Here is a 16200-nt window from a genome sequence, read left to right as displayed (position 1 = left end):
GCATTGGTGAATTTGACCATTTGAAAAGACTTAAGCAAACCGGAACAACAACAATAGGCAGATCTATTTTTATTTTAAAAATTTCACAAATAAGGCGGTGCTGATATTTTTCTATGTTGGTCACCATCACATACAGCATAAACGACTGACTATACTTGGTTTATAATTTTGTTGAAATTGTTCCTTTCCAGTAGTTCACTGCTGGGTTGTTCTTTTCAACTCGTATATTTTATGAACTGAAATAGTGTATTAAAGGAGCTATTAATGAATATATAGAGGATATTCGATGTTTTGTAGTTGAATATGGAATTTATTTCACGAGTGGGACAGGATTTTTGATATTTTCACGAGTGCGAAGCACGAGTGAAAATATCAAAAAATCCTGTCTCATGAGTGAAATAAATTCCATATTCAACTACGAAACATTGAATTTTCTGCTTACATGTATGTATTACATTTTTAAAAACAAATCTTTGATTTTTCCTTTGCCTCTGCCTTTTTGTAATACAATGATAGGCTACATGACGTCATAGTTGAGCGGTTGAGACGTCATAGCTAAGTGAGGTGAAAACACTGTAAACATGGATTTAGCAAAATATTTTGGTAATTTTTGACAGTTTCATTTGCTGTCAGAATGGTTTATTTATTTCCATCTATCTTATTTTATGTCAAGGAAGTTTTTTTTACAACAATCTTCGTTATGGGAAGGGAAATCTCGAGTTTTCCCGCACTTCTGATATTCGTCACACTGTGACAGGATATCATTTTGATATCCTTTCATACTGTGACAGGATATCATTTTTATTCAATGAATAAATTACAGTATATCACGGGTAAAAATGTAATAAAAAGATGACAATTATATTAATGGCGAAGTATTATAATTATAATTCCTGAGAACTATGATGATCTGATTAGAACTGTGACTCGTTCGTATTATTTTGATTACCGTAGCCTATGTATTTAAAAAAAGGCCCCTCCCCCTCTTTTAAAAAAGCATTTTAGGTATGTCATCTGTGGCACAATTTAAAACACATTTCGATACAAATTTTATTAGTCATGCACAGGCACTTGTTTCGGTAATAAATTTTTAACCCACAGTATAAAAATAACATGGATTAAAAAATTTACTATCGAAACAAGTGCATTTGTAGTCTTGCTATAAACCATGCCAATTTTTGTGCAAGTTTTGATGCTTCCAATCTTTAATGTATTACTTAAGCATGTTTTTATTTTTATTTTTTTTTTTTTACAAGTGCGAGTCAACTATCTATATTTAAAAAAAGGCAATGCCCTTGTTCTTATATATATAATAATTGATTCCAGCCAAATACATTGTATTCTAATTAATGAAATTACTGTGCCTGGGGAAAAAGGTGACGTTCATGCACCATCAATTTACATCGGGATCGACATTCCTATTTATTGGACTTCGAACAGGCGACGACAGAACGGTCAAAATCTAGACTTTTGGCCCAGAAAATGAACTCTGCTGTCCCATTTTGACTGGTATTGAGTTATAGACTTGTTTAAGACATGGAGCGGCTTCAAGTAACATTCGGACATCTGTCCACCACAGCATCACAGAGTGACCAGCAAACAGTTCTGACCTGTGAAACAGCCGCAAAAAGGTTCCCCGACAGTCCAGATGATGTCGTAATTATTTCTGCTCGTAGGACACCGATTGCTAAAGGAAATAGGGGATCATTTAAGGTATTTTATGTACAGACACTTGTTTTCTATATAGGGCACCCCTCACAACTCAGAGGCTTGTTTCATACAGAATCATTATTGAGAATGCTACATGTAGTTTATTGTGATTTAGGGGGGCTACAACAGCATAGCAGTATTACTACAGCAGCGTATAGTAGTTAACCAGTGGCGGATTTAAGGGGGGCGCACCCGGCGCCCCCCCCCCCCTAAAATTGTCAAAGATAACGTAACTCACAATTTCGCCTAGAAAATGTAAATATGTCTACTTGAATGGTAGACCTCATTTTTACCCTACAAAATCTCCAGAACCCAGGAGCTTCCGGGGGCTTCGCCCCCTGGGCCCCCACCAGGCCTCAAGGCGGCCCCCAGACCCCTTGCCTACTTTTGGCACCCCCTCTAACTTCCATTCCTGGATCTGCGCCTGTAAACAACATGTAAGGCTTTAGGTATCTATGAAACAAGCGCCTGTGGTCAGCTGTAGGTTAGTTTCTGACTCTCAGTCTCTACCAAAATAAACTTATACATGTAGATTGTGAAGTACGTGGAGGCGAAAAGATATGGGGAAAATGAAGAGTAGGCCTAATGATCGAAACTCATTTATTCCCATGATTAATTCTGCAGTAAAACTTGTTTATGATGAAGTGCAAGGGAATGACAATTTTGCTTCTTTATAAGTGCTATTCATTATTTCCATTAAGTTTACAATATATTTCAAAGCCACAGAGATTAAAAATTGCTTTGCTGTGAGCGCTAATCCATTGAAGAAGTGTGATCCCTGTAAATGTGTTCTACTGTATTTTTTTTAGGAAACATTTCCAGATGATCTACTTGTACCAGTATTTAAAGCTGTTCTACAAGAGGCCAATGTTGCACCCCAGGACGTCCAAGATATCTGTGTGGGTCAGTAAGATATCAAATCAGATATATCATATTAGATAACTGTATCAGTCAGTAAGATATCTGTCAGATATCCTTTATCTTGGATATCTATGTGGGTCAATAAATTATCAATCAGGTACTGTAGATCACTAAATTTTCGCGACACCTTATTTTCGCGAGATTGTCATCATTGACTCTTTGTAAGCGAGACATAATTTCACGAATAGTTGTTATTCCAATTTATAATCGAAAGGAATACTTTTATACGCGAGAATTAAATTTTCGCGAAAGCATTGTCTCGCGTAATTACGCGAAAATAAAGTTCTCTCGAATAAAATGTGATTTACAGTATCATATTAGATATGTGTGTCAGTCAGTCAGTAAGAAATTAATCAGATATCTTACTAGATATCTGTGTCTGTCAGTCAGAAATTTATCAGATATCATATGATATATCTGTGTCAGTCATTTTGGAGTCAGTTGTCTCATAAATAAAATGTTTACAAACAAGTTTTAAGAGATCACAACTGATAATTTTTTTACTGCACTGTTGTGATTATATTATTTAAAATTACTAAAACAGCAGAATATTGATATCTCTAATATTATTTCTTTAATTCCAGGATATCTTAATAGGGAGTTCAAAACAATGAAATTTAATTGTATTTTTCATTTTGTTGGAACTATTGATGACAATCTTTATTTATGTGAAGTTCAAGAGAAATGAATTTGACGTACTTTTTTTGTAGGAAATGTTGGTGATCCCAGACCAGCTGTTTCAGCCAGAACTGGGCAGTTCTTCAGGTGAGTTAACCTTGAAGGGGATATTAATATACAGTCTAACCTAATTATTTAGAAAACAACTGGACCAAGTAAATAAATTCAGATATATATCTGAGGATTTGGGATTAAGGGTTAAATTAATACTGTAAGAATTATAAGTGGTTTGAACTTCTAAATGATAAGATATTGATAACACTAAAAAGGTTGTTAAAAAAAATTACGAAGAAAGTTTTTGACCTTTAATTCCTCAAAGGCATGTTTGCTATTAATCACATTAATTACGATTTTCAGTGGAATACCAGAAACGACCCCTATACACTCTACAAACAGACAATGTTCCTCTGGATTACAGGCTTGTATGAATATAGCAGGTGAGTGGGTGTGTGCATTGGGGGAATGGTTGGGGGGGGGGGTAGGCTTGTATGAATAAAGCACAAGGGGGCAAATAAATGACAAATTATATGAATTGATTTTTTTCATATCCTAGGTGCCATAAAAACAGGTCAGATTGACTTAGGAATTGGAGCAGGGTAAATACGCAGTTCTTCCCCTTTGTTTTAGATGAAAACAGAATATAAATGCTATTTATTTAAAATCAACTTATGTAACACAGTGAAAAGAATATTTTCATTGATATATGAAAAAGATGTATTTGTTTATTGTATTATTGAAAAGAGTGGAATCTATGACGATGCACAGAAACACGGGTTCTACAGTTCCAATAAACCCAGCAGTGTTTGACCACGATCTTGCCAGACAAGTTCTCATCCCTATGGGGTAGGACCATGAAATTCTGTAATAGCAAGAAAATTAAAAAGACAGTGAATAGCAATATATACAGTGTGTAAAACAAGAACTAATACAGTCTAACCTTGTTATTCTTGATGTTTGTGCTCATTTGCAAGTAGTCCTAATTAACGATGCATTTGGAATACTGGAAATTGGAAGATGTTAATTTCTTCCAGTAAAGCATTATAAGAATTATGTGGTTTGACTGTATACAGTATATTATGAGAAAGGGAGGCTTGTATTTCTTAAATTGAGGACTCATTTATATTGTTAAGATATGCATATAATTAACATTTACTTTTATACATATGGGCATATTTTTAACAGGATCATATTTCATATTCAAAATTAGAAAATATATTGCATGAATTTGTTGAATTGCCAATATGTATGGAATTCACTTAAGTACATGGTGACAGATTTCAGCAGAAAGGATGAGACAACAGATATAGCATAACAAATTAATCCAATTCCATAAAAAAGTATGTCTACCATTTATTAAATGAATAAATTTAATTTTTTCAGGATAACATCTGAGAATGTTGCAGAGAAGTATGGAATCACCAGAGAAGAACAGGATAAATTTGCTCTGCTATCTCAACAAAGGTCAGAGGTTAGGCATTGAACAAAGGTCAGAGGTTAGGCTTTCAACAAAGTCAGAGGTTATTTTTTTCAACAAAGGTCAGAGGTTAGGCTTTCAATAAAGGTCAGAGGCTATGTTTTTCAACAAAGGTCAGAGGTTAGGCTTTCAACAAAAGGTCAGAGGTTAAGCTAAACAAATGTATTCAAGGGAAACTAGCAAATATAAAGTAGTGCTTTGTATTATACAAATCATTACAATTAAGACTAAGTTTAAAAATTTTATATTCAAAACAAGTTGTGATGCCTAAAAAATATTTCTTTGTATACATATAATGAAAGATTACCATTCAGGGTTTGTGAGAAATACAAGAATTTCAATTCTATTGCCTGTAGAAGAAAAAAAATTCTCAAGAGTATGTTCTTTTGAATTCTTGGAAACTTTTGGAAGTTTGAGTAGAACAATTAACCTATGCTGTAATTTAATAATTATTAGTGTCATCTTTTATTGGCAGCTTGAAATTAACAGCAAAATGAATGGTTCTGGCAATAAAATAGTCTTGAGTTTAAGATAAAAAAAGTCAAGGATATTAATTGCACTTGAAAGAAAGCTGGTTTACAGTTGTTCAGACAAGTTTTACTTTAGTTGTTTAATTCAGGTTTTTCCGTTCAATATTTACAGGGCAGGAAAAGCACAACAGACGGGGGCCTTCAACAGAGAAATTGTCCCCGTGACAACCAAGGTCACAGATAAAGATGGAAATGAGCAAACTATCACTGTGAGTAAAAAACTACTGTAAATCACTTTTTATTCGCGAGAACTTTATCTTCGCGTAATTACGCTAGACAGTGAGCACGCGAAAATTTCATTCTCGCTTATAATAGTATTCCTTAAGATCATATAGAGAAATATTAACAATTCGTGAAAATTATGTCTCGCTTATAAAGAGTCGATGACTATCTCGCGAAAATAAGGTGTCGCGAAAATTTAGTGATCTACAGTAAATTAATTGTAAGTCAGTGTTTCTTTCCTTAAACTAAGATACAGTAATGGAATATGATAACTGTGTTGTACATACCGTATAAGTGGAAATTTTAGCGAGATGCAAATTTAGCAATTTCTACCTAAAATCTAGTACTTTATTTTTAGCGAGAATTAATTTTAGCGATTATTTTAAAATGCTAACTAAAGAACCTATTACAAATAATACGTAATTAATTTTTAGCGATGTCAGCACCCTCGCTAATAATGCCAAAATTAAATCCTCGCTAAAAATTCTACTTATACGATATTTTGTATCATAAACTTCAGACAGACAAGCTGCAATTTCTTTGATAATTTATAGCAGTGTAGTATAACAATATATTTTTGTTTTTATCTGTGTATTTTTATACTTGAATGAAAACATCGACTGACTTGAATTGAAACATGCACTTGTGAACGACTCAATTTATCACTGAGTGTATTATATGGTTAAAATCTTAGCTTCTTAGGATGTCCTTCCTTAATGTAACTTTAAGCACTGCTACATGTACCTCAACCAGACTGTCATGGATGATGCAACTTCCAAAACTCTTTCCTTTTCACTTATCCTGAACTCTAAGTCATATAATGCATCATCCAAAGCATGTATGGTGGTGTGTATTCTATACTATGCATCACCCATAAAGTTATCATAAAGAAAAGTTCGTCATATAAAAATCACCTTAATCTTGATGACTTTCCAAAAATGGCAAAATATATTTCAATGAGTCATTCATTTATATTAATAATAAAATAAAATCTTGAGGGGAATAATTGGACAATAATTATTACATGTATAGCCTTTAAACTTTACAATTTTTGGAAAAAAATATGAATTAACTCATTTTTTCCAGGGAGAGATTTTTTTCTCTTATCATATTGTCAACAAACTTGAATAATAATGTATGGCTTGCAAATATGTGAAGAGTATGAGTTGTCTCTAATTGTGCTTAGGTCTATAGGACTTTGCTGTTGTTCTTTAAAAGGTCACTAAAGATGAAGGGCCCAGACCCACAACACTAGAGAAACTGCTGAAACTGAAGCCAGCTTTTAAAGAGGGAGGATCCACTACTGCAGGTTGTGAATCACAGTACTTGTGGTCCTGTATTCTTCATTGATTCTTAGCTACACTAAATGTATATCAATTGCTATTTGCAATTGAGATTTTACTTAGCCATCTTGAATTTCAAAGGGATGAAGAGTTATCTTCCTTTGAATCTGCTTTAAACTTTTAATACATATCTGGAAGCAATTTGTGTACAGTCCCACTAAATATTCTCATAAATATAGAATTATATTTCAATATAAACCCTACTAACTTGTACTAAGCAAACATTTTTCATGTATTATCCCTTAAGAATGTTCCCTTGATAAGTCACTAGATTCAGGTTTCACTATATTCTATTCTATAGGAAAATCTAGCCAAAGTTATGAAAAGTTATCTCCCTTTAAATCTCCTTTTAATTTTCACACATCTAATACTTTCTGAAGCTTTTTTTGTACTGTCCCTCTAAATATTCCAATAGATGTAAAGTTATTTTCATGTTAACCATACTAACTTGTTCTAAGTAAGCATTTTTAATGCATTATATCAAGAATTTCCCTTGATACACTGTAAGACACTATAGATTCAGATTTACTGTATTCTGTTCTGCAGGGAACTCCAGCCAGGTAAGCGATGGAGCAGCTGCCGTACTTATGGCCCGGAGGTCAGAAGCCAAACGGCGAGGGATGAAGGTATTCGGGGTGATCCGAGGCTACGCTGTGGTGGGCTGTCCCCCAGATATAATGGGCATCGGACCAGCTGTGGCTATTCCAGAGCTTCTCAGAAAGACAGGTATTTTAATTTTACTTAAATTTAATTTCAAATATTGTAAACCAAATTTTTTCGTGTGCAAGAAATTTTCACGAAGTTCCAGGAGCCTTGTCATCACGAATATTTTTCAACTGTTGTGAGCAGTGTAGTTGAAATCACGAATATTTTTCAACTGTTGTGAGCAATGTAGTTGAAATAAGAAAGTTGATCAGTAGATTTGAAATAAAAATGCCAAAGCAAATGGAATGAATCTTAATAATCATTTTATAAAATCCGGAGGAATGCAGTTGATTTCAATTGACCAAATTTTCTGAAAGAATAAAGATATCAAAAGATATATAAATCCAGTAACGTAACCTTCAGTTGATTTGTTTCAGGTTTAACTATTGATGACATTGATGTTTTTGAGATCAATGAAGCGTTTGCCAGTCAGGCCTTTTACACTGTACAGAAGCTGGGAATTCCCTCCGAGAAAGTGAACCCAGTAGGTGGCGCTATAGCTCTGGGTCACCCATTGGGCTGTACTGGGGCCAGACAGATTGCAACACTCCTACATGAGTTAGAAAGAAGAGGAAAAAGGTTTTGTTTTTTCCTAATCCTTGATTGCACTTGATTCTTAATTATGAGAGGCCATTAAGGACATGTCAAAAATATTTTTCGAATTCTTTATAATGAATTGTCAGAAATTTGTGAAATTAAATTTGATTTCATAAAACATAAACATCAAAGGAATCCAATTTTCAATCAGCACTCAGATATTTTTAAACAGACTGAAACCTGAATTGAAGCAAATTACTTTCATCAATACCTACAGACTTTGATTAATCAAGAAGAAAATATATTTTTAAAAAGCAGCAACATTACAGAATACTTAAAATTCTTTTCCTTACATTCAAAATCTATCTAGATACAAAATGTTAAAATCAAAAAAAAAAAAAAAAAAATAGCATCAATTTTCCAAAACATTCCTGACACCAATTAACCGCATATAAAGAAAATGGTAGTAACCATGTACATGTACAAAAAAATTAAATAAAATGAGGTCTACTTTGTGTCTTTTTCAGGGCCTTTGGTGTGGTCTCTATGTGTATGGGGACAGGAATGGGGGCGGCCTGTCTGATTGAGTACCCAGGCCCAGCCTAACAGGTGCTTGTGGAGGAGGTGGGGCTTAGGAGAGAGAGGAGGAGCTTGTAAAAGGAGGAGGAGTCAGGGGGAGGAGCTTGTGAAAGGAGGAGGCATCTGTGATATTTATCAAAGAAATCCTCATATACTTGGGATTTTCCTTGGACAAAGACATTCTACAATCTTGTATTTTTATTGGCCATCATAAGAACAATGAACAGGGAAAAAAATTGGTGCTGCATTTTTAATTGATGTTAAATTTGTGTACTGATACTTTATTTTTGATGTAAATTTATATATGCAGATGATATAATGTTATTTATATGCTTGATTGGAATTATATAGTCATTTTACAGTGGGTTAAATCAAATAACTGAATGATTAAGACAGGATTTTGATTCGCAATTCAATCATTCTTAAAAACTAGAAATCAATCCGAGTCTTTAAAATATAATCATTACTAACAATAGTTCATGTTTAATTTGTTTTTAATTTATTTGTCATGTAACATCAATCATCATTAATCATGATATGTTTTCTTACTTAATAAACTATTCATTCCAGAGTTTGTCTGTTTCAATGAAACTGAAGGCATGATTAGTTGATTACTACAGTATAAGTAAATTAAAAAGATTATTCTATGAATATGATGCAATTGCCTTGCATTTCACAAAGATGTGTAAATTTGCCAGAAAGTGCCACAACTGGCTGAGGCTAATAATGATACTTGTACTTAACAAGGTTTGAATGGCTGAAAGAGCTCAGTGTGGAAAACCTGTGTTGTTGTCTGCTCTAGAGTCATAAAGTAAGGAGTTGATCCTTCAACCCTAGGCTCGAATCCCAATGTGGGACATGGAGACCAGTCCTTCAGGATGCGACCATATAAGCCAAGGTCCCATGTCACATTAGGTGCAGGCATGAAAAAGATCCCACACTGCTCAATGGTCATTAGTGCAGAGTATAGGACAAAATTTGCAACTCTTCATGGGCAAGTGGTGGCATCTCCATATGAGTGAAAATTTTCTCCAGTGGGATGTTTAACAACATTTAAATCTAACAAATCTAAGAACAGAATTTACAAAATGTAAAAGTAAAGAACCATATACATGTATATAAAACAAGAGGCCCATGGGGCACAATGCTCACCAAAGTAACTTTGGCCATACTGTTCTTCGCCAGATTCTCCCCTTTGTAGTACCTATTGTGGCCCAACCCAATGCCCAGGGGGGAGGCATGATTTAGAAAATTAAGAATCTACACTACTCCTGGATGCTTCCACATAAAGTTGCAGTTCTTCTGGCCCAGTGGTTCTTGAGAAGAATTTTCCTACATATTTCAATGTAAAAATTGGATTCCCTATTGTGGCCCCATCCTACCCCAGGGGGATTATGATTTGAACAATTTAGAATCTACACAATCCCAGGATGCTTCAGATCCACATACAGTTTCAGCTTTCCTGGCTCAGTGGTTCTTGAGAAGGTTTTTCCTATATTATAACAAAAGTGCATATATTGAACTGATACTTAAAGCAAGTTATTTTCAGTTATTTTCATTCTCCATCATTTTAACATATTTTGTAAACCTAAGAGATAATATAATTATAACATGATATAATTTTGAAAGCAGAATAGTCCTTCTCTTACACTTCATTATAACTTTATTTTACTGTATTGGTTACTTTTTTCAGAGAAACAAAATACAAATTTTGAAATTTAGTACTTAAAATGTATTCTCACAACATGCACAAGTTTAAAATGTATAAATGTTTATAATGCTAAAAAGAGATAAGTTTATACTCAACAGAATAAATTAAGAAATACATGTATTACAAAGCATTCATAAAAGTTTCTGAACACGTTTTTGTGTTTTCTCTACTCTAACATTTGCATCCTCTACTGTTTTTGTAAGTTTATCAATTTTCTCGTCCTGATCCACCATTTCCTGTTGAACTCCGAGAGCCAGAGATTTCAAATCTCCCAGAATGCTGCTGAGCTCAGACACTTCCTGGTCACTCACAATTTTCTGAGGGGCCTGTAATGACACTTCCTGTGATTGGTCCCTTGGATTTATCGCTGGATTTGATTGGTATTTTCCTGTCATGTGATCACCAGATAGTAGAATTCTGACTGCAGATATATTACTGTCCAACATATCAGTTTTTTGATGAAACAGTTCCTCTGTAAGATTTAAGAAAAAAATATTAGTATAAAATCAAATTTGTGCAAATCATGATCCCTAGGGGTAGGGTGGGGCCTCAGTGGGGGGAAATTAAGCCATGATTCGTCATAACGATATGGAAGCATCCCAAGTATTGTAGATTCAAGTTTGTTCAAGCCATCCTCCAGCGGTAGGTTAATTGGGATCATAATCATGATAATGGGGGATAAAAGTTCAAGATATCTGGACCTCTCAAAGGAAATTTTGTTTTGGGAAATGAAAGCACTGATTAAGTCTCAACTATATGGTAGTGTACTAATATTTGCAGTATTTGGTGTACAAAATTAATCAGTATAAGGACAGGGCCCACTTTATGCATGAAGTGAACATAATTCTTTACCTATATTACATGTAGTTGGAAACAAGTACATCTAGTACATGTAATTTGCAATACCTATATTACTATCACTAGGATAAAGTTGTCTTTAAAACGTTCAATGTAAGCACAGTGTTTATGATAATATTCAAGAAGCATGTAATGATGTATACATTTACTAACTAGAGGAGTTGGTGTTGACAGTCTTTGTAAGTGGCTTCATGTTTGACGATTCTCCTCTGAAAGCATCCTCGGAATATTCCACTTTACTACGAAGTCGCTTATCCAGGATACTGAGCACACTATACACAGACGTAAACACAAGGCTGTACAATATATCAGCTTTCCCTATTTGAAACTGGGTCATTGTGATTTCCCACAAACTAACGACGCGAACTCGAGATACATCTTTCCACTTGAAGCTATGAACCATTTTCTGTTTTTCTGTCATCAGATAAATTCCGTCCTGAGCCACTCTGAAGGTCCCTAAATTCTGTGCGTTGAGTTTGTTTGGTTCCAGTTTCGTGTACAGAATTTCGAAGTCCATCTCCATGGAGAGGTCAGCATCGCTGACCATTAAGGGGTCATTGGTTTTGTACTCTTCTGGTAGTGACCAGCGGCCAAGCCAGGATTCTAAACCTGAAAGAAGATTCTCCGTCACATCCAAGTCAGAATGAAGGTCCATCATTGTTGCCAGTGCTGAATCAAACTGATGACCCTACAGGATATAGATTAGGTACTTATAGTCAGGAGTCCATACTTAACACATTCTGTGACAAGTTTCCATAATATGAATTTTTTTGGAAACTAGATTCATTTAATCTCTGCCTGATGGTAATTGTTACATCTACATGAAAACATTTACGATATCCAACATGTTCAATCAAAACATTTACCAGTTAATGTGATACAAGTGTACTGTACTACATACAGGTATAATATGCTCAAAACTTGTCTCAATATGACCCCCCAAAAACATCAAAAGATTCAAAATACCAACCAAAGTTAAAAGTGCACTTCAGCTTATTCACGGTATTCAAGATATACAAGTTCAGGATAATAAAGTCCAACTGTATACAGCTCTTTCAATTGTATTTGGTTAAATCCACAATATTTATATGATTCGTATGCTTTTTTATCATAATATAAAATCCAATTAAAATTATTTTATCAGCAATTGTTATAACTTGTTGTACCTGTGTTACAAGGGTTTCTGCAGCATTTCTCAGTGTAGATTCTGAATCAACAGCAACACTCAGTAGCTTGCGGCCCATTTCAGTTCGCCTTTCTATCCCTTTATCTTGTGTAGAGGTGTTCTTTTTCTTTAATAATTTGGTCCTCAGAAAGAAGTTTATATATTGCACAACTGTATGAATATCAGAAAATGAAGAAAACCAATGTTTAGTCCCATTATTTGTTTCCAAAACCATGGCTCTAAATATTAAACCTGTCATAGATTTTGTCACTTGAACAATGTCAGAATAAAGTATATCTAGATTTAGTGTGTTTTCCTGATCCGCTGTAAATCTTACGCCATTGCCCATGATACACAAAGTCCCGTAGATCCATTTTCTTGAGGAGTTGTCATAAAAACTGCATGGCCACGAATTGATAATGTAAGTCTCATGAGTAGAAGACATTTTAAGAAATTGAAGTCAATGTAGCTCCATGGAATTAAACCTACAAGTAGAAAATGTGTCATATTTTAAACTGTATGTTTAGTATTATAGTACAGTGAAGACTAATATGACTCAATTTCATTAGCAGATGTGATCACTCTGTATACAGGTGTGATACGTTTTCAAGTCATAGCATATCTTGTCTGTCATATGTCAAAATCTTTATTGAAATGACTATTTATGTGTGTTTAATTAAAGTAAATAATCTGGAAGACATTCAAGACAAGCTCTCTAAAGACTGCTTTCTCCTGTGCTATGAAGGGCAACCACATAAACTTGTCACGCAATATTTGCCATCTGTTTGATCAGCAAATACTTAGAACTTTCTTCATGTTCATAGTTAGTCCGAAAAATCTGACGTTTTCCTGGCTTTTTTTTTTTTTTTTTTTTACAATTTTGATATTTTACATGCCAGGAAAACGTCAGAACCGGCGCCATTACGAAAATTGGGAATTTCACCGTCTTCAACTGGAGCTTATTTTCGATACTTGTGAACCGAACTAAATGCCGAAATTAAAATTTATCAAAAGCACAATGCCTCTAGTACTCACCAATATCGATGAAAAGAAAATATCACTCCACATTTCGTAACAGGACTTGCAAGATTTTAAAATGCATAAAAAGAAGACAAATCTCGACAGTGTGATAAAAACTTTTTCAACGGATTATTTATTTCATAAATGAACCATAAAAACTGTATTGGTAAGTTCGTTAAGTATTGTACTATTGATAACTTTTGACTTTAAAATCTAATTCAGTTCGCAAGTATCTAAAATCAACTCGAGAATGCCGCCTCCAGTTGGAGGCGGCGATTTCCCAGTTTACGTAATGGCGCCGGTGTAACGTTGAATATTGACCCGAGTTGAAAATTGACCCGGGGGTCATTTTTCAATGTTGAATATTGAACCGGGGTCATTTTTCAACGTTGAATATTGAGACCAAAAGCCGTTGAATTTATACCCGGGGTCATTTTTCAACAGCTTGATATTTTTTTTTCTTACACCTGATGACGTAAACAAGTTGAAAATTGACCCTGTTGAATATTGACCCCCACCTCAAAGTTTGAACATTTTTTTTTAGCTGGGAAGCTGTTTTACGGTATTTATCATGCAATATCAATTTATTTATATTTCGGTTTCAATTTTTCCCCTTTTCAAGAGTAATAGAAATAAACATACAGTATCACCCCGTGTATATATGTACATTTTGATCAGTGCACGATTTCAGTTATCTTCAAGCATGACAACTTTATTTTTGAAAATACTTTCTAAAATCCATGGCATCCATAAATAACTACAAAACAACGAATAGGCCATAAAACAAAAATCTTAAAAATCTGCTGTCTAGAAAGTGAGCCCTATATATTTTGATCAGGTGAGTGATACATCCCATCTAGTCAAATTCAGTATAAAAATAACAAAATTAATAGCCTAAAAATTAGAATGAAACACATTGACCAAAATGATTCCAATGACAGGTTATATTTGTGAAAAAGAGCAATATTATAGCGACCATAGCATGTAAGTAATGCTGACTTTAAATAAATTGTTGAAATCCCTGTAACAATTAACTTATTTGTCAGTAGCCTGTGTCGGCTACTGCCATGATTGCATTCTGGGAAAATGACAACTTAAACTAGAATTGGTTGTAAACTCAATTAAACAGGAATGTAAAGTTTAACATTATTATCGGATATGAATCATTTTATCACATAGATTGACAAAACAAAATTTGAAAATATGGGAATAAGGCACAAGTTTTCTCTCTTCAAGACTTAGAGACTAGATATCAGCATAAATCAAGCTGTTGCTGTTTAATATTAAATAAATGTGTTTCGTTTTATACATTGATGGAGTAATTATAGAGGATTTAGTTATTCAGAATACTAATTTAATTATTTGATTATGTCTCGTATCAATTTTTGACAAAGATATCCAATATGTTTTAATATAAAGTACATGTAGATCCTAATTCAAGACTTCAAGACATTGTTACGTCTCATCAATTACGGAACATTAAAAAATATTAACACAAGTTGTAGTAATTTTTTTCAGAAACATCAAGTAATACTCTGTATTATTAATTGAGAAATCAATACTATTTGATGTCACCCACTTTATAAAATTTTCTAAAAGGACTCATGCAATATAACATATGATCACAAGAAAAAAAAACATAAAGTCAATATGCATTTCAGATTCTATAAATGGTAACTCAAGTCTTTATGCTGTTATACTTTATCATGTGATAAAGTTTGAGCCAATCAGAGAGCTTAGAATAAAAGATGATATCACCTTTTACTGCTAAATACTAGTAGGTGCTATCACCTATTTGAATAAGTGGTATCACCCATTCGAAAAGGTAATGTTACCTATTTGAGTTTCTTACAACAATCAGTAATGAATGCTCCCAATAATTTATAGATTACCACTGGAACCAAGAAAATTCGGACTACCCAGTTTTCATGCGTTTTCTACGATTTTCTTGTTGTATACATGATATATAAGTAAAATAATTTAATTTGCAAGCAAAAAAAATTACAGCTGTTCGACGGGAAAAGGTGATATCACCCAATCGAATAGGCGATATCACCAATTCGAATAAGTGATATCACCTTTTCGAATTGGTGATATCAAAAATTCAAATCAAATAGGTGATATATCTATTGGAACAGGTGATATCACTTATTCAAATAGGGGATATTACTTTTTGCAGCAAATACCAAAACGGGGCCTCATACCTATGAATTAAATCACAGTAGTTAAAACCCAATCATAAATATGTGTTTTTATGCTGTTGAATTTTGAACCGGTTTCATGATCAAAATTCCACGACCCGGCTCAGTTTTCAACGGATTAGGGTCTAAATTCAACACCTTTGGTCTCAGTATTCAACGTTGAAAAATGACCCCCGGGTCAATTTTCAACCCGGGTCAAAATTCAACGTTACACCGGTTCTGACGTTTTCCTGGCATGTAAAATATCAAAATCGTAAAAAAGCCAGGAAAACGTCAGATTTTTCGGACTAGTTCATAGTATGTCCGGAGACATAAAAGAACAAGTTTTGGTATAAATGCATAAAATATTTTTATGTCAAGCTACATTTTTGTATTGACTTGGCAAAAAGCTCAGCTCATGGACACTAGGTCAACTCAAATAAATATTTCTTTCTGAAAATAACAAACTTTTTACCGTCCTCTCGCACTGAGTGTTTGTTTCTCTTTATTCTTCATCGTCTACTTTCATTTTCCAAAAATAATTTAAGAGTTATGTACCTTACCGGA

General features: G+C 33.9%; 2 protein-coding genes across 2 annotated transcripts; one reads left to right on the top strand and one right to left on the bottom strand.

The window, feature by feature from the left end:
• The first annotated feature begins 1415 nt into the window (after positions 1-1415).
• On the top strand, positions 1416-9270 carry LOC134260200 (3-ketoacyl-CoA thiolase B, peroxisomal-like). Its single transcript, XM_062742788.1, has 12 exons — positions 1416-1713; positions 2520-2613; positions 3342-3396; positions 3667-3746; positions 3863-3905; positions 4051-4152; positions 4690-4770; positions 5426-5522; positions 6754-6844; positions 7425-7604; positions 7961-8162; positions 8648-9270. Exons 1-12 carry the CDS (start codon positions 1537-1539, stop codon positions 8724-8726), a joined length of 1281 nt encoding a protein of 426 aa, XP_062598772.1. The 5' UTR covers positions 1416-1536; the 3' UTR covers positions 8727-9270.
• A 1137-nt stretch (positions 9271-10407) lies between these two features.
• Positions 10408-16150, bottom strand: LOC134260196 (synaptosomal-associated protein 47-like). The gene is made up of 4 exons (XM_062742784.1): positions 16102-16150; positions 12435-12918; positions 11422-11956; positions 10408-10882 (listed from the first exon to the last, which is right to left on the bottom strand). The coding sequence occupies exons 2-4, from the start codon at positions 12876-12878 to the stop codon at positions 10542-10544; spliced, it is 1320 nt and encodes a 439-aa protein (XP_062598768.1). The 5' UTR covers positions 12879-12918; positions 16102-16150; the 3' UTR covers positions 10408-10541.
• Positions 16151-16200: the final 50 nt, after the last annotated feature.

This window comes from Saccostrea cucullata, unplaced genomic scaffold (genome assembly GCF_032062105.1).
Source record: "Saccostrea cucullata isolate Sc308-1 unplaced genomic scaffold, CSIRO_AGI_Scuc_v1 ctg4371, whole genome shotgun sequence".
Classification (NCBI taxonomy): domain Eukaryota; kingdom Metazoa; phylum Mollusca; class Bivalvia; order Ostreida; family Ostreidae; genus Saccostrea; species Saccostrea cuccullata.
This window is presented reverse-complemented; position numbering and strand designations above follow the sequence as displayed.